General features: G+C 43.6%; 2 protein-coding genes and 1 non-coding gene across 5 annotated transcripts; 2 read left to right on the forward strand and 1 right to left on the reverse strand.

Moving 5' to 3' along the window:
• Positions 1–490: 490 nt before the first annotated feature.
• trnaa-ugc (transfer RNA alanine (anticodon UGC)) lies at positions 491–562 on the reverse strand. The gene has a single exon. It is a non-coding gene; the product is annotated as a tRNA-Ala (tRNA).
• A 238-nt stretch (positions 563–800) lies between these two features.
• Positions 801–13,802, forward strand: washc2c (WASH complex subunit 2C). 3 transcript variants are annotated; one of them, XM_086045587.1, is made up of 31 exons: positions 802–1,094; positions 2,294–2,440; positions 2,526–2,690; positions 2,772–2,840; positions 3,210–3,380; positions 3,485–3,578; positions 4,326–4,387; positions 4,477–4,533; positions 4,611–4,694; positions 4,923–5,007; positions 5,156–5,215; positions 5,321–5,466; positions 5,566–5,656; positions 6,422–6,475; positions 6,567–6,743; positions 6,815–6,948; positions 7,346–7,456; positions 7,595–7,684; positions 7,764–7,865; positions 8,117–8,218; positions 8,288–8,457; positions 8,863–8,968; positions 9,085–9,474; positions 9,650–9,778; positions 9,943–10,044; positions 10,146–10,220; positions 10,309–10,368; positions 11,186–11,413; positions 11,812–12,474; positions 12,916–13,087; positions 13,180–13,802. In XM_086045587.1, the coding sequence occupies exons 2-31, from the start codon at positions 2,294–2,296 to the stop codon at positions 13,323–13,325; spliced, it is 4,242 nt and encodes a 1,413-aa protein (XP_085901713.1). In that variant the 5' UTR covers positions 802–1,094; the 3' UTR covers positions 13,326–13,802. The 3 variants fall into 3 exon arrangements, with proteins under 3 accessions (XP_085901715.1, XP_085901714.1, XP_085901713.1); XM_086045589.1 differs by lacking the exon at positions 10,309–10,368 and having other exon boundaries at positions 801–1,094; XM_086045588.1 differs by lacking the exon at positions 5,156–5,215 and having other exon boundaries at positions 801–1,094.
• Positions 13,803–14,571: 769 nt separating this feature from the next.
• zfand4 (zinc finger, AN1-type domain 4) lies at positions 14,572–27,736 on the forward strand. The gene is made up of 10 exons (XM_086044383.1): positions 14,572–14,955; positions 17,286–17,620; positions 19,305–19,380; positions 19,793–19,860; positions 19,958–20,144; positions 20,818–20,965; positions 21,860–23,023; positions 23,312–23,366; positions 25,382–25,499; positions 26,743–27,736. The coding sequence occupies exons 2-10, from the start codon at positions 17,437–17,439 to the stop codon at positions 26,876–26,878; spliced, it is 2,136 nt and encodes a 711-aa protein (XP_085900509.1). The 5' UTR covers positions 14,572–14,955; positions 17,286–17,436; the 3' UTR covers positions 26,879–27,736.
• Positions 27,737–27,980: the final 244 nt, after the last annotated feature.

Genomic DNA, 27,980 nt, shown 5'->3' on the forward strand with positions numbered 1-27,980 from the left:
TGTACTGTATTATCACGTTGGAGCACACAGAAAATACACGACACAAAGGGTTTCTTTATTCCATTACTGTTCATTATACTATATGCTGTTGATATAAAACATTTAACTGATTATATGTGATGACCATAAATGTAATGCAAATTACTTTCTGATTAATATATGGCTAACAGTGACTAATATAAAACCATGATCACCATAATGTGTAGTACAATTATCACTTGATTAAAATTTGTTTAACATATTGGCTAATATAAAGCCACCCATATAGAGTTAGTATTTACCAGCATGACTAATATGGAATAAATCCTTCAATACAAAATGTTCAATAATGAATAATCTTAGTCTCAAAAACATATATTTTTTTCTTTATCGAAAATGTGTCTTTCTGTAGTTCCCTAATCCATGCAAATGAATTGAAGTAATTAAATTGGGATCAACAATGTGAGTTTAAAAAACAACTTTTTGAAAATCTGATGGGCAAAAAACGTAGTGGAGATGCCGGGGATCGAACCCGGGGCCTCATACATGCAAAGCATGCGCTCTACCACTGAGCTACATCCCCTTCCCGAACGTCAACCCTGGCAACTCTATTTATAAATCCATCCGTAATAGTATCGTTAGTGGACTTAAAAGACGTAGTTAAACAATATTTGCATACTGCTGGTTATAAACGTCACATTTCTGTTGTGCTGCGAAAAGTGCGCATGCGCCCTAAGATTGAGTCGGCAAAACAGAGAGCCCTTTGATAAAAAAAAAGGGGGGGGGGCAAAAATCACAAGCAAGGAGTTTGAAAACAACATTAACTAAATCGCAAAGCGTATGCGCGTCGATGATGATTTTTTAAGCTTGACAGTCTTAACTCAAGAGTGGGCGAATAACGTGAAACATCGCGCCAAAGATTGTGTTCGTTCCACTCCGTCCCACTTACCCTCGGTTGCCTAGCAACCGCAGTCAGGTGACTGTCTGCAGACAGAACATGGCTGACCTGTCAGAAGACCAATGAGGGAAAGGCCAAATTGAGCATAATCGATCATTTGTTCGGCGTCCTTTCTCGTCGCAGTCCAAAGCGTTTCTTCTGGCCAGACGCGTTCAAGGTAAGCACGGTTCCGTTTGAGCTGAAAATGGATTTCACGCGTCTGTGTTTGCAAGCGCTAACGTATACGTTGACTAGCTAAGTTGAGCTAGCTGCTAACTAAACAACCCCTCACTTACTCCCCTGACAGTTAAAACATCTTTCAACTTTTTTTTTCTAAGTAGCAGAAGGTAACAACCGTTTTTGTTATAAGCTTGTTTTTGAAATGCAACACGTCTCACATTTGCCGTCGTTTAACGGTCTTAAAGCTCTCGAATAGCCACAAGTGACACTAATAAAGCTACCGTTTAAATGTTTTTAGCTATTCCAGCTGCCATGTTTAGGTTGGTCTGAATCCTAAAAACAAGTATTTCATTTCTGCCAAGAGGTGGGTTTGTTTAGCAGGGAGGCGTTTTAAAACCTTTGACCAGAGGGCAACAGTTCCAGCTTGGTTCCACTTTGAATCTTCAAATTTGATGCATTTGCCCTTGATTAAATCAAACTGGATAAAAAAAATCTAGACTACGAGATTCAATTCTTAATTTTATGATAGTGTAGTTGTGTGTTTACAAGATTTTTCAAAATGTTGCTTTACATGATAAATTTGTTGCCAGCTATTAAAAGAGAGAGCTCCTATTGAATGCAAATATTAGAGCATTCTGATCGTTCAACGCTCACAGAATATTGTTTTATGACTACATAAACACAGATACAAGTTTGAGTCTAACTTACTCATTTTTGGTGATAAAACAGTCGAAAATTGATTGGTATTAATAACCCAAATTACCTATTTTGGACCAAAACACGCACAAAATAAGCTTTTTGTGAAAAAACATTTCATGCACAACTAACTTTTATGCTAATAATTGTCTCTTTAGTGACACCTCATACATCTAAACAGTCCTATTCCTCTATACATATTGATGAGTACCGATATCAGGTATCATCAGGTATCAGGCCAATACGATCTTACTTTAAGGTAAAATCGTAATCTTATAGAAATACAATTGTATATTTTAGATATTAAGAAAGTTGCAACTTTAACTTTACGAGAATAAACTTGTATACTTTCGAAAGAAAAAGTCCTGTATTTTCAAGAGGAAAGTCATAATTCTACAAGAATGAAGACAGAATTTCATGAAGTTCTATGCTTTCGAGATGTATTGTATAGTTAAAATTATGTATAGAGTGCTGAATGGCGAAATGCTTCTGTGTGTGCAGATGAACGGGATACCAGATGGGATGTCAAATGGCCCAGACGGGAGTGAGCACGTCGGTAACGTCGATGTTCAAGTTTGGGAGAGGCCGTGGACCCTCGAAGAGATGCGGCAGAGCAGCACCAACTGGTCGCTCGCAGCCGACTCAGGGGTAACGTAAAAAAAAAAAAAAAAATGAAAACGCTCCCTGAGAATCAGCTGTACTGATGACTGTTGACCTCCATTTTTTTTTCCAGCTCTTTTTGTTCCTTCAAGACTTCTCTCAGAGAATGCTGTCCAAGACGCACGAGATGGAAAAGCAGCTGGACAGCTTGATCCGAGACACCAAGGCCACGGATAGCAGCCTGCACTCGGTCTTCAACGACTTCCTCATGCTGTCCAATACGCAGTTTATCGAGAATGTAAAGTGTAAACTTGCGCTCTGTGGTCTTCAGTCGGCGTTGCTTGAGAGGTGTTGCGTCAACCTTTGTTTCCTGTTGCAGCGAGTATATGATGAAGAGGTTGAGGAGCCCGTGCCCAAGACTGATGCTGTGGAAAAGCAGGCTGATCAGGTAGCATCACCTTGAAACCTTGAAAAAAGGATTTTGAATATTTTAAGTGTTTGCAAGGGGATAAAATTATCCATTTTGGGAAAACATGAATTTATCAAACAGATTTTCCACCTGCTTCTAAATGTATGGCAAAAAAAAACTAGACTCGAGAAATAATTTATTTGTATAGTCCATAAAAGAGTACTTGTCCAAAAATAAATGTTTAAAAAGCAAACAGTTCAGTCAAACTGAACCATAATTACTTTCCCATGCCACTAGAGGGAGCTAGAGACTGACCGCCATCATGGAAATGAAGCCTCTTGCGGGAATCAGTGGCCTGATTGCGCAGTCTCAGTATTTCTCTGTGTGATGCTCGCCGTTTGCCAACAGAAAACGCGTGAGCAGAAAGAAGCAGAGCTGATCCCCAAGATGCAGGAAGCGGTGACTTACGGCCTGAAGGTGCTGGAGTCCGCCTTCGAACACCTCGACATCAAAGTCGGAAACTCTGACTCAGAGGACGAGGAGGCCAATGACAGATTGGAAGCAATCCTGGAGCCGAAGGTAATGTCGTCGTCATCGATAAACGGAATGTGGTAACAGTTGACGCTGCATAGAAACAATGTTCGTTATTCTTTTTTTTTTTGTTTGTTTGTGTGTTTCTGAAGGACCTTTACGTGGACAGACCGCTTCCATTTCTGATTGGCTCCCAGGCCTTCATGGAACACGAGGATGTCGGCCTTGGCGACCTGTCTAGCGATGGTGATGTATTTGTTTACAATATATATATATATATATATTCCATGTTTTCGATTACAGTTTATAATCTCTTGATTGTGACCGAGAAGTGAAGATCCACAAGTAATTGACGACCCCCCTATAGATGATGCAAGATGGCAAAGCGCTACTTTTCTCGAAATGAAACTCCTCAACTCATCTTGACACAAAGATGCCCTGAGGTGCCGCCAAAGCACTTTTTTTTATCCAAAGCAAAATCCTCAACTCACTTCACCATAGTTCCATGGCACCAACATGACACCCCAGCACTACTTTTGTCAGAAGGAAGCGCCTCAACTTATTTCAACATAATTTATCAGTACTAATTGCCACATGATGCTGACAGAGCACTACTTTTGTCTAAATGAAGCCCCTCAACTCAGTTCAACATCGTGCCTTGGTACTGAGATGGCGCCAAAGCCACGTCGAGTAGGAAAGTAGAACGTTGGCATCAAGGAAACATCTCGACTTTGAGACATTTTGTATGTCAAGGAAAATCAAAGTTTAGTCCGGGTAAGTGGTTGAATAATTTGCAGGAGAGCCTTTGCTGCAAAAACTGCAAGTAGGTGTTTTTTTAGTGAGTAGCCGAGTAAAGGTTCTGTAGATAAAAAACACAAATCGATAAATTTGTGTCTATTGAGCCGTGAATGTGAAGGGGATTACTGTCTTGTGTTTTAATACGATCCCGCATTCCTACCGTTGTTCATGTATGTCAACGGTTGATCGTCACAGAAATGTCGGTGGACAGCGAGCGAGACAGCGTGATCGACAGCGAAGACGGAAATGATGCAGATGTGAGAACTTGTTGCTTTTCCTTCATATTATGATAGCTATTTTTGTAGTTTTAAATTAAGAAAAAAAAAAAAATGATGTCTTTATACAGAATTCAGATGAGGACTTTATGCAGGAGGCTGATGCCCATCACGATAGTGTCAAGAAGGTACGCTTACTTGCCAGCTGACCATTTGAACATGGTTGCTTAGTTGCACACTTGAACACAAAGATGTACTCTTACAGAAGTCATCTATGGTGAGCTTTGAAGAGGACGAAGATGATTCTGACATATTTGGAGAGTCGGACAAGGAGGAGGAGGATGCAAAGGTAGGCCTCGTTTTGTTTACTCACAACGGCCATCACGTTAGGTAGGGCTGGGTAATTACTCCAAATTGAATCGTGATTTCAATATTAGCTTCTCGCGATCTTAAAAACGGAACGGCGTGGTGCGTTTACAAATTTGTGACGTTGGTGAAAGTACCCTGAATGCATCGTGTTGCTTGCGCTCAATTTAACATGCTGAATGTGTGGTCCGTTTTTTTTCGTGCCATGCAGAGCGCAGGCCCGTCATCTTTTGCCGATGAGCTGGCCGCCAGGATCAAGGGCGAACTGGTTAGCAAACCAACGGGAGATCGAGCCTGTAAGTCGCTCCTGTTTGAATTGTCTTTGTCTTTGCCCCTCTCTCATTTATAACCATTTGAATTTGAACAAGAGACATATACAACAAAGCATGCTTCACCCCGCACGCTCATGGATGTTTTCTTCTCATCAAACCAAATCTTTAAAAGCGTTGTCGTCAAGGAAGAAAAGCAAAAGCCGAAAAGAAGCCAAGCCTGTAAACTCGCATGGTACGGACGGGCTTTGCATTCATCCTCATCATTCTGTGTGTATCCATTTTTTTTTTTCCGACTCCAAATCCGTCATGGTGCTCAAGTTTCTCTTCATTCGTACAGCGGCTGAAGACGACAGCGACGACATGTTCAAACCTCCGAAAATGGACTCTGACGTCGACGAAGACGACGACGATGACTTCTCGCCGTTTGGCGGGAAAAGTGGTCTCTTCAGTGGAGGCAAAGGCCTCTTTGACGATGACGACGAAGTAATATCCTCTCTCGATGTTTTTATTTCAGTAAAGATTATATGACGGCATCCAAATGTATGCTTTTTTTTTTTTGTTGCGGGATGGGATGCCACGCAGGGTGATCTGTTCGCTGATGCACCAAAGCTTCCCGTCTCCAAAGAGGAAACGTCACCAGAAGAAAGCATCAAAACCACCATTAAAGCTGCAGGTGAAGTAAATACTAGAGATGTTATGATTATGATTCCACATTTTTACAGATCGATACCAGTACGAGCATTCATTCTTGAATACTCACGGATACCGGTACCACTTGTACTAAGCATATATCAAATTTAAATGAACATAATGACTGATAAGATAAGACCTTTCTATCTTTTTGATGCACAAGGTGATTCACCGGTGCGGCGAACGGCCAATTTATTCAATATAAGCTTTTTTTTTTTTTTTTTTCTGCCTTAAGTATCAGTGGCTGGTATCGGCATCCGTCACAAGTTCCCGATACCTTTAACTCATTCACTGCCTGATATTTTCAGACCCTCTTTTAGCCTAACGTTTGAAAAAAATATAAATAAGTTCTCGGTCTTGAATGGCTGGATTGTGAAAAGACAAGTCAATTGTCAATGGTCTAATGGTAATATTAAGGTCGGTATCGGCCGATACCACTATGGGTGCTCGCCCATCCTTAGTAAATCCAGTTTTTCCTCGGTACTATATTGTCATGAGACTGTTTTCCGGTGACGATCATCTGACCAGAGTGAGCGAAACTGTAGCTAATGCTAGTTCAACTCCGAGAAGAGACGGAATCGTGTCTAGTACGGCCAATAAGCCTGAATTTGTGGACCTACCAAGCTCATTTAGGTTAGCCTCATGGGGGCATGATGTAAACAAAATGTGCTATTATTTCCTTATTTGTTCATGATATGTAGCTATATAGCTTGAAAGGTGACCATTTTTGTTTCTTTCCTCCCTAAAGAGTCTGACAAAATTGTCAAGAAAATTCCACCTGGCGCTGTTTCCATATTTCCAGGTAAGTGCTGCCTGCTAGCTTAGTAGCGTATATCCTTTTCATGTGCGATCAAGCTCTCAAGCCAACAGAATTTTGCTTTGTCGTAAAACAGACAACAACCTCTTCAGTCCAGCGGCTGACTTAATGACGAGCAGAGAGAACGGAGCATCAAGCAGCAAATCCAACATCACCCCTAAACCGGCCCCCGTCAGTGGGGGGCTGTTTGATGAAGAGGAGGATGACCAAGATGACTTCTTCAGTGGTAAAAGCCTGAAAAAATCTTCCACTGGTGAGTGTGCTCTCTTTCGATGAGATCTTTGATTTCCAGTCGTCACCTAGTCCGCGGTGTATTTTTTTCAGACACACAGGTAAAATCCAAACCCAAAAGGGCCCTTGACCTTTTCGAAGAAGACGACGAGGATGGTGACATATTTAGCGAGAAGGCAGCTCAGAGCAAGGAGGCGGAAGAGCCGCTCATAAAGTCGGAAAAGAAGGTAAACATTGGCGTGAAAGTGTGATTTTTTTTCTTTCCATGTTTGTAAACGCGACCATCTTTAAAATGGAATCACAATTCCGTGTGTAGACTAGTGGGGACACATATTTTTGCAAAGAATATTTTTGTGTTTAGTTTCACTTAAAAAAAAAAAAAACGATTAACATTTTTCAGTCATCAGTGTTGTAGCGTTTATCAATCGTTAAAGACCTTATTTTTGATTAATTAATGAATCGAATGTAAAATACCTGCATTTTACTTTCAGCCTATCAAACGAAAGAATAATTTTCAAATGATGTTGACGTTTGAGGAAGTCCAGGCAGAGAGAACAAGCCAAAAATAATAACTTTCTAATTCAGCATTTCTTGTTTTCTAATGACTTCACTTGAATTGTTTAGATGCCTGCTGGTGCCATCTCCATGTTTGGTCCTGGCACGAAAAGCTTACTCTCTGAAGGCCTTAAAAAACGTCAACCACCCCCCAGCGACGAGTCTGAAAAATCTGAGAAGGTTTGTTGCAGTTTCCAGCTCCTAAAGGAAAAAAAAAACCAACTTCATATTTACCTGAATTTTCTTTCAGGGCGTCAATATTTGTCATGAAAGAACGTTCCATTTCAGAACGATATTGACTCTCATCTGCTTCTTTAGAATGGGCTGGCTCCAGATGTTGGACCAGCTGTCACTCAGACCCCAAAACCCCTTACAAGTAGTCTCTTCGCTGATGATGAAGACACGCAAGTAAGCGTCTCAAGTTACTCAACGTTGTCTAACATTTGTCCATCTATTGTATTCATTTTATGCCTCTTACCTCGTCTAGATATTTCCAACTATCCCCAGGAGTCAGTCCAGTCCCCACACGATGAGTCAGAGCAGAATCAACAAGTCTCATGTGTCCTTATTTGATGATGATGAAGAAGAGGTGAACGGAAAAGCTGTTTACATTCATGCCCTAATCGGATATATCGAATTTCCTCAAGTGGTGGCCATCCTTTCAATATTGCTCCAAAAATAGATTTGTACAAATAAAGACTTCCTCCCTGACACCCACCCACCAAAATTGCCCCCCGTGCAACTCCCCTGGCTACTACATATGGAAATTCGGCAATTTACATTATTATCCTTTCTCATTTAAAAAAAAAAAAAAAAAAAAATCTGTTCCATTCTTGTTAGGATCTCTTTGCATCTGCCTCCAAGTCAAAACCGAATCCAGCTAAAACAGTCACGCCACAACCCAGCAAAGCTATCGCCAGCTCCCTCTTCAGTGATGATGAGGTATGTAAGGAGAATATATAAATATCCAGTCTGCAATATGATTTACTAACTTGATTCACATTGTGTCAGGACCCGTGGATGAGCCCTAAAACGAGCATGGCCAAGCAAGAGATCGAGGCGGGAGGAATGAAACCGAGCGCCAGCGCCCCCTCCAGTCTCCCCAGTGTTACGGCATCGCAGAAAAGCAGCCTCTTTGACGAAGATGATGATGACCTGTTCGCTCCAGCAAAAGAGTCGAGGTATTTAAAAAGCATTTAGACTCTGGACCAGTCACTGATGACCTGTTTTCTGAAGCTGAGCCGTGATTGGTCGTTGCCTGAGCCCTGTTGCGATGTCATTTTCAGTTGACAGAAGTGACAAAATGGCCGCCCCCAGAGATGGCTAAAAACGGGTGGATTAACTCTTATTCCACAAACGCGATATTTATCAGAATGCCTTGTTTCAACTAGTGGGCTTGCATAGAACATATTCTTGAAAAAAATATATATGTTTGGGTTGACTTTCTCTATTAAGAGCAGAGCCCACGGGCCATACTTTGCTCACCCCTGCCGTAACTCGTCGTCGTAAATCATTGCTACTCAATAATGAACGCGTTGTACTGCCAGTCATTTCCATCTTGTGTTGTTTTTCTCCCTTCGATGCAGTCAGAAGAAACCCCAGAGAGGTGCTCTTCTGTTTGAGGACGAGCATGATGAAGATAAATCCCTGTTTGGAATCAAAACAGATGACGGCACAAACTCAGCAGCTAAAGTGAGCACAATGGGGAAAAGAAATTCTCGGGAGTTTGTATCTTTAGTAATAAGCGATTGCGCAACATTCTCTGTTTAGTCAACTGTTCTTATCATTTTTTCCCTGTTGATTCTCAGCCCACCTCCCTGTCAGAAAAATCAACAGATTCTCCAGATGCTAAAAAGGAAGCGAAAGAGAAACCGCCATTGCCGCAGAAACCGCCATTGCCTCAGAAACCGGCGGCAAATCCCCCGGAGACGCCTTTGCCGCCGCCGTCGGCTGAAAGTAAGAAGAAGCCCGTCGGAGCCGTCAGCCTCTTCGGGGGCATCGACGTCCTGGCCAAAAAGCAGGCGAAGAACGTGTCGGGTGAAGACGTCGACGGCGATTCCAACGGCCCGCCGCCGGACGTTAAGACGCAAGAGAAAGTCAAAAGGAACGCTCTCAGTTTGTTTGATGATGACGAAGAGGAAGACCAGCACGATCCCATTTTCACCCCAAGTAAACCTACAGCCAGAAACACTGCAAAGGTTGGCGTGATTTATTTTGGCTGTCCGACAAGCACGAGGCAAATGCCTCCCGTTTACCACAAAAACAAAATTAAATCAGTAACTTGTCTCACTTCACGGATGTTATCGTTCACATATGCACGTTGAATAGTTAACGGCTGAGCCCATTTAAGCTCGATTTGTCATTTCTCTTTAGCCCGCAGAGAAGCGACCGCAGGCAAAGAGCACCGGCGTGTTCCTGGATGAGGAATTATTGTTTAGTCCCACCCAGCAGAAAGACAACGATCCAGATGTCGACCTCTTTGCCGTCTCGGACAAAACCACAGTCAGTATTTTTGATCTCTTCTTCACTTCGCCGGTTATACGCTCCTCTGGCCATTTCATTAGGAACACCTCCGCAATCTAATGAGATCCAATACGACAGCTGCATGAGCATGACTGTATGTTGCAGTGCGTGGTGCAAATGACCCAATTGTCTTTCATTCTTAGAGCACCAAGCTCAGCTCAGCGAAGCCGGCGACGTTGAGGCTGTTCTCGGAAGACGAGGAGGACGACCTGTTTGGCTCCAGCAAGCCTCAATCTCTTCCCCCGGTACTGTTTTGATTATGATGTGATTTCATTTAATTAAGAGCATGTAATTGAAGTCAGCCTTTTTTTTTTTTTTTTTTTACGGGCTGACCTTTCTCACTCAGAAAGTAGCAGAGAAACCCAGCGCATCTAATGAGAAGATGCTGCTAGTCAAGCCAGAAACAGTTTCAGATATTCAGGTGAGTCCAGTGTAAACCGCTTGGATAGACTATTTCTCCAAGACATGATTTGATTACATTATGAATTTCCTACAATCCAACTGCACAGAAACCTGCATCAAGTCCCGTAGAACCAAAAGAACCATCATCGAGGATTGGCAAACTTCAAGTAATGTTTTTGGTTCTTGATTCAAAACTGATCTTTTCTCACGTTTCATTCTTTGAAGACTTTTCTGGTTCCCTTTGTTTCCATTTTGTTTTTTGCACATTCTCCCTTCACAGCTCGCTTAAACGACTGCAGCATGGCTATGAAAATGTCGGTCATTTCTCCCTTTTAACTTTGGGGAGATTTCACTTTCACCAGAGTCTCATACATTGTTTGCCTTGTTTCTCTTGTTCGGCTTGATTTACAATTTACAAACCATTTAATGTTAATGTATATCCTGCGACTCTGTTTTCACTCTACATTTAACTCATTCAGTACCAGATCTTTTCAGACCCATTGTGAAATGACATATAAATCCGTCATTGGGATCGAATGAGTTAAAATGACACGGATGCGCGCTTACACTGACAGAACACATGAAACAACTTGATGCGCTGATGCCCAACTTCTATGTAAAAAAAATATCCACAAGTGTCAAAAGCTAGGCAGTGACAGCATGAAACCAGATAAAAATACATAAATAATACAAATATTAAACATTATGTACAGTTAAATTGGCCTGGGCTGACGTTCTCGCCGATAACCTCCACATTACTCTAATGGCTGTTATCGTCAGTTATTTTGCTTCTTTAATGGCCGTCAATTACTCGTCTGTTTGCAGCTGGGTTTGGTTACTATCACCTGTGGAAAGCGAGTTCACTTTAAATCCAACTTGAATTTCTCGAAATATCTTAAAATGCTTGCCTACATTTCAAATAGTCTGTTTCATGATGTGGTTTCTACTGTTAAATTAGTTTTTATTTATTTTTTATTTTTTTAGGCAAGTCTAAAGATCAACCCCGCTGTGTTTCTCCCTGGCTCAGCCCCCAGCATGCCGGGGGCCGTAAGCGTGTTCCCGGGTCTGGATCCCAGTTCCTCTTCTGGGGTCTCCAGCTCCAGCATTAGCCCCAGTCCCGCTACGACGCCAATCGGAGCCCGCATAGACAGTGAGGCGGGAGTCAGCTTCGACACGCCGCTCCAGGTTACGACTTTGCAGAGTGCAAACAAGGTGGGCGGTGAATGCGTCTATTCTGGGCAGCCACAACATTAGCTACCAGAGCTGAGCATTTTTCTAAAAATCGAGCGTCCCTTCCGTCGTCCGTCATTCGCCTTTTTTTCCCGGTGGGGGAAAAAAAATAGTACCGGTCCGCCTCTAATTTTAAACGGCCGTCCGTAAATAGGACCTCTCATATTCAGACGGAAAAAAAGTTCAACATTCCACCAGATGGCGCCAAAATAATTTTATTGCTTTGGCGGGCAAATTTGCAAATGCCAAACTGCTAATATACAATACAATAAAATTGAATGTATACTCTCTGCAATGTTTGTTCAGTGGTGAACTGTGAGATTTTTCCAGTGTCCAATATCTGCCTTCTGGCTGCTCTAACTGGACATCTTTTTACACAGAGTCGTGTCAAAGGTTCCGTACATCGAAGACCGCAGTCCAGAGCGGCGAGGCAAGCGTCTCAAAGATCAGCGGAGGAACAAGAGGACGTTCCAGCCGGGAATCTCTCCCTCACCTCCTCCAGCTCACCTTCAGCCATCTTGCCCCCGTCAGGCCACCTGAGCCAGACTCCGACCCCACAGAACTCCGCTCCGATTACATCCTCGCCCTTACTTTCTCAACCTCAACCGGCTCAAATCCCCACCAAGCCGTCTTTGCCGGCGCTGCCCGTACCCGACCGCGTCAAGAAGGAGGAGTCAAGTAAGGACAGCAGCCAAGACAAGACGCTGCCTCCCTTTGAAGAGGATGACATTTTTGCTTCCGACAGCTTTGTCTCCTCTGTCACGACCACCCTCTCCGTCAAACCCCCCGTCAAGAAGGCCGTACATCAGGCTGCGGTGGTAGTAAAGAAAGACATAAGCAATCTCCCCTCCATTTTCGACGTCAACAGCGACGAGCTTTTCCAGACGGTGAAACCAAAGTCAGCGGCCAAGGCGTCGCCCTTTTTGGAAGATGACGACGATGACGGCGACTTCTTTGGAGTGAAGAGCAGCTCGACGGCTACGTCCACGGGTAGCAGAGATGTCAAGAGCAGCAACAGTTTCCCGAAGCAGGATATTTTTGAGGTGACTTCATTTCTTCAAGTTACACTTACCAGTCAAAGTTTTGGACAGAGTTTCACATTTCATATCAATAGAAAGCGTGTCTAAACTTTTGACATGCGGTGCACAGTGCCCTCCAAAAGTATTGGAACGGCAACGTTAAATCCTTTGTTTTTGTTTTATACTTTAGACATTTACTCCCCGATGAAGTCCTTTCTTTTGTTGGCAGTGTTTTTTGGGTCATTGTCTTGTTGCATGATGAAGCTTTTCCCGATTAGTTTGGATACATTTTTCTGTAAATTGCCAGACAAATGGTTTTTAGACTTCAGAATTCATTCCGTAAACAGGAATTGCGTAAATTTTCTATTTTTAGGAAAGCGCAACGGGAATTATTAGTCTTCTTTTTTGGAAAACGAACGACAATGAAAACCTAAGGCATCAGCAGCGAAATTTCTGTCTTCACAGGACGACGTTGCCGTTTTGCCGAAAGCCCACAAAAAGGGCAAAGACAATCCCGTTGACGTCAGCCTGTTTGACGATAACGTCGACATCTTTGCCGACCTGACCGATTCTTTCACACCAAAGCAGAAGAGCAAGGCCAAGGCGGCCAGCAGGTCCATCTTTGACGACGAAATGGGTAAGCAAAACACAAGCAGATAACCAGTATTTGCCTACTTGAGGGAATGCCTTGTCTCGAATGATTTTGTTAATCATTTTCTCTCTTTTAAGATGACATTTTTGCACCAAGCACAGTCAAAACGGCGACAAAGGCGACTCCGAAAGCGAAGACCTCGCCTCCCCCCCAGGAGACCAGCACAACAGTGGACTCGAGTAACATATTTGATGATCCGCTTAATGCTCTCGGGAAGAATTGAAGTCTATATGTGCAGTTGTGGATCAACTCCGCAGTATTATTATTTTTTTTGATTGCTGAACGTGGAAGAGATCGGGCACACTGTTGGAAGTATTTATTCATATTCATATCATAATGATGTTTTGGTTGATGCAGCATTCCCCAAATTCATCCACTTGTTGCATTGCATCCTTCTTATGTAACATTTAGCGAGGACTGCTAATGATTAGACATGATAGCACTTTATGAGCATACCGTTGTGGTTAGCCTCAGCGCCTGGAGGAATTAACAGTAGATTGATTGTTTTATTTGGCTATGCCATGTTGAGATTTCCTGTCGATAGGTGCCATGTCATGCTTTTGTCAAATTAGCTCTGAAGTTTTTTTGACCATATTTTTATCAAGAATAAGAAAGTCATCCATTTCTTAACTTTTGATGTGATGAAAAAGAAATGCCATTTTTATGAACTAAAATGAAACATATTTTATAGTATCGAAAATGTGTATGCTTATTTTTGGGGGAGGGGCATAGTTTTCCAGAGTGCTGTAAAAATGAAGAGCTCTTTTCCAAAGCACTACAATCCCATTATGGTTATATTTGGCTTTACCTCGTTTTGGTAAAATATCCACGCCTTCTTATGAGCTTTATTTTCAAAATACTTATTGATTAATTCCGAACATATTCAACAGGAGTTTGTAAAGGTATCAAATTAGGATTTTATCTTAATTTGTAAAAAAAGATCTTCAAATAACTTTTTTGTCAAAATCTCTGAGACTTTGTTTTATAAACAATTGGTATATAACAAAATGAAATGTATATATCAACATGAAAATTAGAAACAAAAAAATGGGTCAAAGAAAACAGTAACTAAATCCAGCACCATTTTCTTGTTTTGTTAATTTCAAAGTATGTACAGATTAAATTCTGCAAAAAAGCATTTGAGAATTTGTCAGGGTTTTGGAAATTCTTACAAGTGTAAGTAAATTTGACAATCAGCGTTATGAAATTGATCACAAAGGACAAACACTAATACATCAAACTCGAAATGTCTTTCATTATCTGTAATCCATAAACAACGGTTTTGTTACATTTATGGTGTCAATCAAACATAAGACCCGCCCATTTTCACCTTTTTATAAACACTCAAAATAATTGGTTAAACTGGTGTCAATTAAATCTATGGACCGCCTCCACCTTACCAAGACAACAACCTGGCTATGTTATGGTGTCAATCAAACATAAGACCGCCTTTAACCCCTCCCCCTCGCAACAATTGGTTGCATCGCAGCGTCAATCAAACTCAGCCACGGAGGTGCCGTCTCGCCCTCCCCCGTCGTGAGTGACAGGTACGACGGCGTCGCGAACAACGCCGAACAACAGCCACCTAGCGCAGACGCGACCCGAGTTCGTTCCGTTTGTGGCGTTGAGCGTGATGCAATGCTCTGTGTTCGCGAACGTAACGGCGCCCACGACAGCGACACCGGCACGCGGGGAGCGAGGACGGAACCCACGGGTGTAGCCTAGCTCGCCGGCTAACTAGCTCGCCGTATGTGTGGAGCGGTAGCCATTGTTTGAGTTGTTGGCTAACATGGCAACGTCGGCTAAGGACAGCAGCGTCGGCTAGACGGGAGCTCGCCGCCTTGCTATTCACGGTAAGCAACACTTTCACCTTGCTCCGTTATTTATTTATTTTTTTTCAGAGCGGAATGTTTTAAGCATCGCCTACGTCAACGTTGTCTCAATAGAACCCCCTGGAACGGTGTAAAGACGCTTGGTTGCCATTGAACACCGTTGCCTTCAATGAACCAACCTTGTCGCGGTTTAACGCAATGTTTGACTTTTGCTGCCTTTTGTGTCAGTGTAGCTTGTAAGCGCCTCATCTAAAACACCCTCGCGAAGGCCTCATTGATGAGCAGCCCACAGAGAAAACAAGACATCCCATAATTTCCCATTGTGTGCTTCCTTTTTTTTTATTTAAACCCTTGTAATCGGCTATTGTGCACCGGTTGGTCACAACATTAGGTACACCTGTCCACTCCACCCGCCCCCCACAAGGATGATGATGACACAAAGGTAATGGCATGTTACTGCTTTGTGTGTGCATTCACAGGCCACACCACTGAGGATTTAGTTGATGCTGGTAGACAGTGTTAATTAGCTATGTGTTTTTTTAAAAAATGTGCTTAAAAGTTGCTGCACTACATCCACGCCGAGCTGTTCCTTATATTTCGTCCCCAACTCAGGGTAGCCAAAAAATACATAAGAAATAAGGTGGTGCCTTGAAGTTGAAATCATTCCATGACCAAATTTGTAGCTCAGAACACCGGTATCTCAAATCACCCCTCCCCAATGAAATGAATTAACATCCTATTAATCCGTTTCAGCCCCACAAAAAAAATGCCAACAAAATTTAGGGGCTTTTCAGTTAAAAAAAACAACAACACAGCACTGCACAGTCTTGTGCTTTATAAAAACATAAACGTTAGGGCTGCAGCTATCGAATATATTTGAATCAATTATTGCAGGGTCCTACATTAAACAGAAAATCAACTCAAACATTTTCTGTACTGTAATTTGTTCTATGCGGTCCCTCTAGTCTAAACATGGTATTACGATTAATATTGCGTTTGGGGAATATGAATTAAGCAGCGAAATCCACCTGTTTTTATTCATCTCAAGGCCAGCCATTTTGTTACTTGTTGTCGACTGAAAATAACATTGCAGTTGCTCAGGTAATGACCAATCACATCTCAGCTTGCGAACGTTGCACAACCAAACTCAGAAAACAGAACAAAATCTTCATCTCATATCTGTTGTGGAACGCATAACACATTGATGCTATTCGTTAGCCGTTGTATGGCATTTCGCGTAATATGTTAGCATTAAGCTAAGGCAAAACTATGCGTTTGTTGTAAATACACACGGATTTCTCTTTGTTCAATGTTTTGTTTGACAGTAAACTCCAACAAGGGGTGGCAAACAAAAATGCTTGAAGACCATTTTTTAAAAAGAATTTTTAACGATCATATCTGGCAAATCACTGCTTGTTGCGAAGTGAGTCGTTTCGTTCACTGACACCAAACAAGCACACAAGTCAAAGCAAAAAATCAACCAACACATTGTTTCTATCTGTAAAAGAAAAATGCATAAAGACAACTCATCATCGGCCACGAGACACTACATTTGTCTGCGAAACGTCTGTCGGCCCAAAATCGGGCAACGTTCGTGTAGTCTGACATCGGCATTAGACGACCTTCCTACCGCACACCTGATCTTTCAGTTCTGGCCAATGTCTTGCATGCATCTCTGAATGTTTCATGAGGCCATTGTACTCTCGGACTTGCACCAAGAAGCTCCTTTTAGTTTGTTTGTTTGTTCCAGAGCAGCTCTTTACATCATCCATAATGTAAACGTACCTCTAAAGGTGAAAGTGGAATTCAAAAGCAAATCAAACTCAGCATTAGCGACCCTTCGTTAACTTTACAGAGAATGTTTAAAATAACATTACAATTCCCAACTGCCATGTATTGAAATAAGTTAGCTACTACACCTGAGCACATGAAATCATTTCTTGACACTTTTTTTTTTTCATGTTTCTTTTTAAATTCAATAGCTACTTTTGTCTCCCTGTTAGCGAAATATTTTAACATTTGCACTCATTAATTATATAGAAACAACAAAATACAAACAAAGAGTAGATGAGTGATTAAAAGGAAGTCGTTACCGTAAGTACAATATTATAGATTGTTAACTTCTCTTACTACAATCATATTTACATTTATTTCAAGGCAGTAGCTAAAGACAGAAATTACAATTTTAAACTGGGCCAATTTGACCCACAACATAACAGGAATGTTATGTAAATAAAGCCTCTTCGCCACTATATAAGGAAACATATGCCAAGTCTTTTAGGCGACTGTTTAAATTACACCCGACGTATCGATGTGTCCTGCATTTTATTTTTTGATTTTTTTCTTCACAGTCGTGGTCATCCCACATGATGAGTGACGGTCCCCCAGCCAGGAAGCACAACCTGCCCCTCTCTCCCTCAGCTTGGTCATCACCTCCGCTTTGGCTACCCTCCTAAAGCCCCCGGCCCCCCCCCTCCCCTCCTCCCTCCCCACCCGGCCGAGATGACCGACAGGAAGGAGCCTCCCTTCTTCAACGACGACCGCGTGGGAGCTTTTCACCACAAGCTTCCTCTGTACGACCCCATGGAGCTGTTCATCGAGACCCTGACCGGGACGTGTTTCGAGCTGCGCGTGTTGCCCTTCGAGGCCGTCATCTCGGTCAAGGCCAAGATCCAACGGCTTGAAGGTACGAATAAACGTGCTGAAGAAAACGATTTCCGCGCCTTTCAATGAATCATTTGAAAGCTCGACAGGCTTCGGTTTGCGAGCGTCGGTGTGACTCTGACCTTGTGCGGGATACCTCCGTGTTGTTGATGCGGGGGGGGGGGGGCGTCAGTCAGCTTTTTTTTTTTTTTGTGATGGCGCGCACCGCTCCCACTCCCAAATGGTGGCTTGGCTCCAGTGCCAGGTCACAGAGTGCACTCGCTCACTTCATTTGCATTCCCAAGATTTCCCTCGAGATCAGCCCGCCATTCTCGCCATGCCTTGACTAGACTCTTGAGCTTTCATTTCTTATCAAATGGCAAATGCGTTTCTAAATAGATACTTTAATCAACCGCAAGGGAAATCCTCTGTTCCCGCCGTGCCCACGATGGAAACAACACAAGGCAAAGCCGGGATGTCATATGACTCATAATATTCCAAACAATAAAATATGGAGTCATTTACTGTCGTGGACTTTTTTTATTCATCAACTTGAATCCAAAGGTTTGATACCACCAACGTATCGGCCTACAGTATATACTTATATGTACGTTTTTCAACGGGTGGGCGTGGCAGAGGGTCTCGCCCAGCTTGTATGAGGAAAAATTCCAGTTTGTATACCAAATTGTACTGATTAACAGATCCCTGTAGATGGCGGCATAGCATCACTGTGGACTTGAGGTCTGTGCAGATGCTGAAGATTACGGGGTGAATCTCGTCTTGTTTCGGCGATGATGAGGGAGGGAAATGGCAACAGTCGGGCAAGTTTAGGCACCTCACGCTCAACAGAGAATGTACTGTGAGCTATAAATAGAATATGTGATTGTCATCCAAAGCGCTTTATCAATCACTTGACAGGTTTCTGTTGACAAAAAGCTTGTTTTCTCCGCTTTTTGGCCAGAATTCAGCGTTTTTGGCGAAGGCAATCGAGCCCTTTTGCCAATTACTGAAGAGTGGAAAAAGGTGGATTTATTTTTATTTTAGTTTTGTTCTTATTGTGGGTCTTGAAAGTCAACAGTGACGTAATCGCTCCAAAATGTTGTGCGTCCATGTTTGTCAGTTCTGCCTCGTTTCCTCCTTCTTGTTTTGTTTAAATCTCCACCTTCACTCGATATTAATACTAGAGTGTTCCTCTGCCCCCGTTGTATTGCGCAATATTTGAACGGCAAAATTCACAGCAGCTGTCGAGTTAGATTCAGAAATGTCACCCCAAAAACGCAATATCGCTAACTTTCTGTGAGTAGCGCATGTTGGTACCATTCTGAACCGACCGCCCCCCTACATGAGGAAATTGTAATCCTCAATCTTGGATAACTTGACAGCGACATTAAACCGTCATGTCATCCATCTGTAGCCATTTTATAAACACAAAGTGCAAAACAATCAAAAGACATAAGTGGGCAGGCAGTAAATAAAGCGGAACAAGTGCAGTGCAGAAATGGCGAAACAATGGGAAGCTACGAGCTAAACTCGATTAGATGAGCGATCGACCACCGGGTGGCTGAAGCGGGGCTCCACTTGCAGTAGCGTTGATCTGTCTAAAGAGGGCAGTCATGAATCAACTTTAGTGACTTGAACTAATGACGCTCTTAAACCTGTGCAGCTCTGTATTGATTTCTCTCATGGCCAATGTGTGTGTGCGTGCGTGCGTGTGTGTGTGTGTAAAGGCATCCCAGTTACCCAGCAACATCTCATCTGGAACAACTTGGAACTGGATGATGAACACTGTCTCCACGATTATGGGTAAGCGGTCCCCGCTGCCCCCCACCGCCCCCCTTTTCTTCACTCCAAAATCCACTGTAGGCGTTATTCAACCGGGCTTAATGAATGACTAACTTTTGACGTCTCCCCGCAACCACAATGATTCCTTGTCATGTGCCGCGTACGCCTGTCACTTCGCCACGCGGGCCGCCACCGCATCGCGCGCTTTTGTGTTTTTTGGAAGCGGCGCGTGATGTCTGCTAAAGCAAACGTTGCAGTCAAACAGTCAAATCGATGTGGGAATCAGACGGTTCCTACATTTTTTTTTTTTTTAATTATTAGTTGTTTTTTTTTTTTTTACCCCAAACCTTATTTGCTCTTTGGCTTCTGTTAGATTTTTTTTTTTTTTTTTTTTTCCTGCCGCATTAATAGTCAGCACGTGTGCTTCTTGCAGCATTGCGGAGGGCTGCACTTTGAAGTTGGTCTTAGCTATGAGGGGAGGTCCAATCAACACCAGAAGGGGTAAGGAAAAGACTACTTAAAAGCTGGGCACAGGACTTTTTTTTTTTTGTCTACCAATTATGCAGGCTCCCCTGAAACTCTTCTCTTCTTTTCCCAGTAACCATGGAGGATCCCGTGAAAGAGGTGGCGGACTCGATGGAGGGTACAAAGGAGGAAGGTTGGGAGAAGAGTTCGGCCAACAAACAGGTCACGTTTGTGGTCTACCGCGAAGGCGATCAGCTCAACTTCTTCCGGGTGGTGGACAGGGGAGATGGTTCCCTCACGCCTCTGTCTGAAACGCTCAGGTCCGAAACGCCCCACCTATTTGCGTTTCGCCATTCGCATATTCGCCTATTTGTATTTTTTTTATTTTTTTATAAACCTGCTAAAAAGTCACTTATTCGTAATATTGCGACAGGAATTGTAGGTTATCGATGCCGCAGGCCCTTGCGAATAATAATAATTGGTGTCAAGGACGTTTTGTGCGTTTTCTGTTCTGCTGAGTAGCACTTACTTTTAAATGTAATATTTTTATTTTTTGAGTTTGAAATTCTATTATACTATCTTAGGGTTGTAGTTTGGATATATTTACAGTTTAAACAGTCATTATGACTTGACAGTAGAACATGATAGATATGATCTGTAAAAAAAATAAATAAATAAATCAGCTGTTTCTGGCCCATCTTCTGCTTTCGAATTTGATATACAAAACAACTAGTCAGCCTTGCTTAGCACACGACATGACATTTCGACTTAGCGCGTGACCGCTAAGAATACGCGGTCACACGGCACTAGAAGGCGCACGGTTTCCGCTGTGTACAGTGATTTTTCATTTGTTTTATATTTAGGGCCTAGAAGTGTTTTTCACACAAATATTCACTGTGATTCCGACTTGATGACAGGCTTACAAATTTCGTCACAGGAACAGAATTCTGATGTTAACTTTGACAAATGTACACCCACGCTGGTGCTTTTCAGCGGCGGCTCAGTGTACAACATGTGCACAGAGGAGGACGGCGGCAGCGGCGAGCGCTCTGCTGCTGCGCAGAGCCTGGAGAACTCCATCACCATGAATAAAATGAAGCTGCTCAAAGCCAAGATGGAAGACATGAACATCAACAAGAAGGTATGACCGAAAATTCGTTTTGGAGTTCTTGCCTGGAAAGTGGGAAATCTCCAGAGAAGTCATTTTTATCCTATGGAATTGGTCAGTGAAAACATAATGCCGATTTTCTTGCTTTACATTTTTGATTCATCTCCGGGGGCTGCCATTTTGCCACTTGCTCAGGACTACAAATGACGTCACAGTTGCTCAGGTAACAACCAATCACGCCTCACCTGTTTTCTGAGTTTGCTCATGTGACGTTTGCAAGCCGAGCCGTGATTGGTCCCCGAGCACCTGCGATGTCAACTTCAGTCGACAATAAGTGGCAAAATGGCCGCCCCCTCAGACGGATAAATGTTAGTTGCAGCCCTATGCCAAATATGAAAATGTAAAAATTAGTTCTATCAAGCGATAACGTTTTTAAAACTAATTAATCGCAAAATGTTCCATAATTGATTGTGATTAATCATATTTTTCAACTACAACTTTTTTACGAAGCTTGGAACATATATTTACTTGAGTAAAATCTTGGAATTAATGTGGGGGGGAAAAAAGTTGAAAGTATATTTCTATTCAAAGACTCCTTTGATCCTTGAATAAGATTATTTTTCTGCGAAGTACAACTGTTTAACGATACACCAAAGATGTACAACTAATATGGTTTTGAAATTGGATTTGCATAGTGCGCAAACTATTTAGGATTTCCCCAATGAGCCATCGAGCAACTTTTTAAAGTAAAACTATGTAAAAGTGACTCTCCTCTAAGTTTCGTTGCAAAGTGAGTTAAAAAAATTTTTTTAATTGCGTTTATAAAATTGAAATTAATCTCCATAGTTAATGCTTTAACTTTGACATCCCTAGAAAAAAAATCGATTTTGTGGTTTTAACTGTCTTGCACCGGTTTTCATTCTACAGCCGAAGAAGACGAGCAAGGCAAAACCGCGTCCCCCCGTCGGTCTCCATCCCTGCGGCGGCGGCGGCGGCAACCCGACGCCTTCCATCGCACGGCTCCATCAGCGCCTCTTGCGTTCGCTCCCTCACATTAACCAGTCTCGCCAGCTCGGTGGACATCTACCTCCCATAGCGGACCAAGAACTCCCGGACCCGTCTGCGCCTGCCGCCGCCGCCGCTTCCACTTCTTCCCAGATGCCCGTCCCGAGACGACCGCCTCCCTCGTTCCCCTCGCCGTCTTGCTACATGCTTCAGGAGGAGGAGCCGTGGGAGACGTGCCCGCCTTTCGCAAAGATTCGGCCCCCTCCCAAAGTCTCCCGCTTGGACATCAGCGGCACCAGGCTGATGAGGGACTGCGTGTACCCTCAGCTCCCTCCGCTGTGCACCCGGAGTTCGCCCGACGCCGCCTTCGACCCGCTCAAGCCGGTCGGAGTCGGTTTAATGGAGGAGGCCGGCCGGCTGGCGGCGCCGCCGCCGCCGCAGGCCGCCGCTTCGTTCGGCGAGCTGGCGGACCCCCTGAGTCTGGACCTGCCCCCTCAATCGGAGGAATCTTGTCGAGCCTTCGATGTCGGGGCGCCGCACCAACTGCCGCTGCCCCCCTCCCCTCTCAGCACTTGGACACTCGGGACGGGTGGCGACACGCTGACCAGCCGAGCCGATGTAACGCAGCTCAGCGCTTCCTTCCATTTAAGCCCCTTGTCGCCAGCTTCCAGCTCCCCAAAGCCACGTTTTCAGCCTTTTGACGCCCCGCTCCCCCTCCAAGTCCATTCCGCAGCGCAGGCGAAGCCAGGCAGCCCGTCCACGGTGTCCGGTCACGCCGCGCGCCTGCGGGGCGTTAAAGTGGAGTCGCCCGGCAAGAGGCCCGAGATTCTCTCCAAGAGGGAAGCCAGAGGCATCACCAAAATGGCTAACCAGGCTTGCCGAGAGCAACTGGGCTCCCTGAGCAACTCGGCGCTCCTGGCGTCTCTCGCGGCGAGGCCCGTCGACGGGAGCGGCGCCAGGAAAGGCGGACTGGGCCTTCCCCTGCCCGCCGCTACTCCAATAGGAGCGGGCGGCTTGGGCACCAGGCTGCCGGGCCTCCCTCGGGAGGACGCCGCGCGACACCGAGCGGCGGCCTCCTCGAACACGGTGAGAGCAGCAACCGTCTGTGTTTGTTTCAGAGGGACTCGCTTTCTTTTTTTTTTTTTTTTTCTACCCCAAATTAGAGCCTTTGCAACACTTGAGATTGGATTCGAATTGAACTTGATTAATCAAGCCCCACGAGTTGTTAATTTCAGTGAATAAAACGCATTCATTTAAAAGTATTTCCTGGTTTTCGAACAAATACAGATGGGTTTCAACGCAAGTTTCCCCCATCTGCTGAGCATCTACAATTGAGTCCCTCCTAAAAAAATACTTTCCCCTTTGTTCCCACAGGCCAACAAATGTCTGGTGTCCAGCGGGGGAGTCATGCCTCCATTCGGGAGAATTGGTAAGAAAGACACATGAGGTGTGAAAACTGTCCTCTCATTTCCATACTCAAGTCCTTACAAGTGTTCCGGGCCAGCATAGCCCCTCCCACCACACCCTGTCGGTCAAATTTGCTATACGTCGATTGGCTTCCTCGCCGGGTGTGGCTGCCTTGACTCCTATCTAATGTTAGAGTCGTCTTAGGCGGTGTTATTCTGCTGTTTGTTTATTTTCCGTTTTGCTTCTGCTCTATTTTCTCGCTCTCCCACCACAGAGGGAGTACTTCAAGTTCCCCTGTTGCACAGTAAAAGCATTTGGCATCGAAAAAAAAAAAAAAAGCCAAACACATCCGCCATCCTGCGTGACCAAGCAGCTGAAGAGGAGAGGTTAAAAAAAAAAAAAGAGAGAGATAGAAGATTCACAAAACATTCTTATTTGTTGTAAGAAGTTGTCCTCGCAGAGACTGTTTTTGTGCAAAGGCCTTCGGTTTAAAAGTGTTCATTTTTGCTGAAATGAGGACCGACGTCTGCCTGCAGAAGTAAGTTTGCATAGCTTTGCAGGACTTGTGAAATATTCGCCTTTTCTGACAAATGTCACTGAGCAGGTACCATCTCGTTATATTTTTCCTTCATGATGTTTGTTTCACGATTGCGCTTTTCTGAAACGCCTCGGGGATGATGTGTTTTGCACTGCACGCTGAATATTTGATTTGAATTGAATGATGTTGATTTACAGCTCACGAAAGCCACAAATTACTATCTCCCTGTCACATAATACATTAACAGTCAAAATATTTTTATGATGTAGAAATAGGGACATGCCTTCTGAAAACAATTCTTATAGCTGTGTGTGGTATTTTCTGTATGAATTTTATTTTATTTTATTTTTTTATAAACCATATTCTAATCAGTGCTCGCATAATTTAGCGCGTATGTAAGCAGTTGGTCTACCGTATTTATAAGTTCCAAGGAGCTCTGCTACGGGGTTGACAAGGTGTGCTTGTCGAAGATTATGGAGCAATGCGTGACATCGCTTTTTTGTCAGCGCTTTCAGTGAAGACGTCGCCACACACTGCCGGTCAAACAAGTCCAGCCTGTCGCTGGGCGCGTCACACGGCGCAGCTCCGATCCACTAAATGTCTGATTTGCTGCAGACCAAGGTGCTCAAAAAGACAATAATAATCCAATCTTGGAGCCATTACCGTTTCGTCAGTCTTCTTGCCCTCAGCGCATCCTACTGCGAAGCTGCGCATTATCCTCAATTCTTTTCTTTGTGAACGGTTCTGACTGCAGGATTGGGTTGGGACTGAAAGGAGTCGCGCAAATAAGATGCTGCGCAAACAACCAATCTGTGGAATCCAGACTATTGATCGTACGCCTCTGCTTTCGGAAAATATTTTAAGAGGGCTAGCCCACACTTGTTTTGTTTGTGTGCTTCTGGCTTTAAAGCAGTGGTACCTTGAAGGTCACAAACACCTTCAAGCTAAGTCAAATTCAGAGTCAAAATATCCCTTTATCGTGGTACTCTGTTGAACAGGCCGGGAACTTGGGTGGGATTAAATGGAACAGTCCTAAAATGGTGCGGGTCCTACTTGGAGGAAAGGAGTAATTTTGCGACGGTTTGAAGTTTCAAATCTGATCGAATGGCCATGATGCGGGGTCCCTCAAGGGTCAGTCCTCGGACCCTTTTTGAAGGAACAAATGGCAGCAGTTCAAATTTAACAACTGGATGAACCAAAATTGTCAAGCACATTGAGTTACCTCGTGTGTGAAATGCTATGTAGCGGTAAATAGTCCCATCTGTTCATACTGCTTGACAAGGAGTAAAGTTGTAGACGTTTACGCTAGCTTCTTGCTCCAGCTGCCGATGGGTTGGCTGCCATATGCTACTCGCTTGTGATCGAAAAGGTAGATTGTTTTGTCACATAAGTTGTTGATTTGATGTGTTGCTGTGTGACACTTAACAGTATCAACACACCTTCCTCATTTGCCATTCAAGTTGGGCGGTTCAATTGTTTTTATTGTTTTTCTCTGCAAGGAACTCCGACGTACCACCTACCTCCAGTCAAGGCCCCCGCGGGGGCCAAGAAGAAGAGTTCCAAGCACTGCTTCCTCTGCGGCAAGAAAACTGGCCTGGCCACCAGTTACGAGTGCAGGTACGCGCGCTTGCTGCCTGATGCGAAAGCAAATCCGCTGCCCTTGTATCCGCGCTAGCCGCCCGTTCAGGCCGCGAGCCAGCTTTCTCGAAGGCGACACCTCCCCACCGTGCTCACGTTGAGCGAGCGTCCCGTCTGATGCAACCGCGTGCAACCTTAAACGGCGACTGCTAAATTGGAAAGCTCGTTGCTAGCAATGCTAAGAGTTTATTCAACTGTTTTAACGCCTTTGATGGAGTTGAGTCATTCTCATCTGGAATTTGTTTGTAGGCGCCCTTCCAAAAGCAACGCAACAGTGAGGCCCATTTACGCTATTTGCCGCAGACTGAATATTTTGGGTTTGACGGGAAGAGATGAGACAAAGGTTCAAAATTTCACATTTTATTTCGAGCTACTGACATCGGGAGCTGATGCATATCTTTATAAGATGGCCCCTTTTATGTCCAACTGCCCGTTTTTGTAATGGGGGGAAAAAAACGTGTCGGAACACGTGATTGACAATTCAGGGCTTCTCTTTTGAAGGCGACATAATGTGTTTCCATGAAAACCAGGGAACTGTCGGTGAGTAGTAACACAAAATTGCAAAGCCAACAGAAGGTGGAAAATCAATCGGCGCTGTTGCGCAAACGTTATCCACAGCCGATACAACCATTTGGAATGTCCTAAAGAAGAAGAAGAAGAAGAAGAAAAAATACCAGCGTACTAAGTCACAGATGTAGGCCGAAGGAAACAACAACAGCAGTTGATGACAGGAGCTGAAAGGAAAAACAACCGTTAGTGACATCAGCAACAATCTCACAAGTACAGAATGCTACACGAAAGGATACAAACCACTGATAAGCAAGAATAGGCCCAAAAAAAAATCACAAGGACGAACCCAGGAAATAATTGCAATAACAAATTAATTGGCCCGGCGGAACATTTGACTGTTTTATAATACTTCAACATTACAACTGAGAGGAATTTTCAAGAACAAAAACATAGCATGAACTTCAAAACACAAACCAGATGTCTTTTTCACATATAAAAAAAAAAAAAAAACATGTCATCCATGACAGAGTTCAACTTTTTAACACAAATAATGCCCACTCGGCATGAATATAAACCTTATCAACGTAACTCAAAGTTGCTCAGTCCTCAGTCACCATTTTCGTTGTGCATTGTTATGGAGCTAAAAATAAAGCGTTGTTATTTATAACTGCGACACGGTGACAAAAATATCTGCGTTTGATTGGTCCATCAGGTGCGGCAGCAACTTCTGCGCCGCTCACCGCTATGCAGAGACACACGACTGCTCGTACGACTACAAGGGGACGGGGAGGCGCTTCCTGCAGGACGCCAACCCGCTCGTCAGCGCTCCCAAGCTGCCTAAGATCTAGAAGCTCCTTCTAGAAAACCTCCCCAGGGGATGGGGGGGGCACGGCACGGCACGGCACGGCACGTTCAGCCTGGACGGACGGGATATTATTCACCGATGTGTGCTTTGGGTTTTTATTTTTTATTTTTTTTTTTTTTTGGGGGGGGTTTTGTTTTGTTTGTCCCCCTCTCAGCCAAGGTGAACTCTCCTGTGAAAAAGTGTGGACAAACAGCAGATGATCAATGTGAAAGTGTTTCTTTTATTTCATTTGTTCAATGAATCCATTGAAGTCCGTGTGCACGTACGTAGGTTGTTTGTTGCAAAATATCTGCTGCATGTTCAGACAGTAAAAAAAAAAAAAAAAACGGCGCCGATTGATTTCCATTGGACACGTCTTGGCCAGATGCACTTTAGAAATATCTGATTTAAACTTTTATTCTGGGCTGAGGGGTGTTTTTATTGACATGTCTGTGTTTGTCTCATGAAGTGTTTGTTGTCTTTTTTTTTGTTGTTGTTTTTTTTTTTTTTAAATTGTATCCTGCACATAAAACGTCTTGTCTTGTGGGCACATGCAGATGACCACACAAACGAACTACACCCGCGCGTGTGTTTAAAATATTTATTCATGGAATATTTAAATTCAAGTATGCAGTCTGTGTCTGTTTGAATGCCAGTTACAATTGTGTATAATTGAGAATGGGGGACGGGATATTTCAATGTCTTTAGGGAGTAAGATGGTTGCCATATGAATCTTTTTGTATTTTGTCCATTTTTAAAATTTTATTTCAAATGCTCAGCCTTTGCAAAAATCTCCAATGCTGTCATCATATCTGCAGGGTTTGACTTAAAATAAAGGTTCTTTCCATACCTTCAGATACAATCACTTTTCTCTCATTTATTTCCTCAACTATCTGCCAGCCACCTTAAGACTTAATTCATCCACTTGAGTCAATAGACGCCTCATGTTTCCTCGCAGGAAAATAAAAGCCTGGTAATTAAAGGTTACCTCGGTTCATAGACTTGTTTTTTCAGTCCGTATAACCCACTTAATGTCTGTTGCTAACCAAAACAGCACCACCTGCAGAATCACTTTGACGTATAACGTGGAAGATATTGCAAGTTGT

The sequence above is a fragment of the Filicampus tigris genome, chromosome 11 (genome assembly GCF_054856515.1).
Source record: "Filicampus tigris isolate MCC_2025a chromosome 11, RoL_Ftig_1.0, whole genome shotgun sequence".
NCBI classification, from domain to species: domain Eukaryota; kingdom Metazoa; phylum Chordata; class Actinopteri; order Syngnathiformes; family Syngnathidae; genus Filicampus; species Filicampus tigris.

What these genes read in the sequence shown, in the direction of transcription:
- washc2c (XM_086045587.1), top strand. Translation starts at nt 2,294, where the DNA reads ATGAACGGGATACCAGATGGGATGTCAAATGGCCCAGACGGGAGTGAG. An exon ending in ATACGCAGTTTATCGAGAAT is followed by an intron (nt 2,691 to 2,771) that starts GTAAAGTGTAAA and finishes TTCCTGTTGCAG; the next exon opens with CGAGTATATGATGAAGAGGT. An exon ending in CGAGGATTGGCAAACTTCAA is followed by an intron (nt 10,369 to 11,185) that starts GTAATGTTTTTG and finishes TTATTTTTTTAG; the next exon opens with GCAAGTCTAAAGATCAACCC.
- zfand4 (XM_086044383.1), top strand. Translation starts at nt 17,437, where the DNA reads ATGACCGACAGGAAGGAGCCTCCCTTCTTCAACGACGACCGCGTGGGA. An exon ending in CAAGATCCAACGGCTTGAAG is followed by an intron (nt 17,621 to 19,304) that starts GTACGAATAAAC and finishes GTGTGTGTAAAG; the next exon opens with GCATCCCAGTTACCCAGCAA. An exon ending in GCCACCAGTTACGAGTGCAG is followed by an intron (nt 25,500 to 26,742) that starts GTACGCGCGCTT and finishes TTGGTCCATCAG; the next exon opens with GTGCGGCAGCAACTTCTGCG.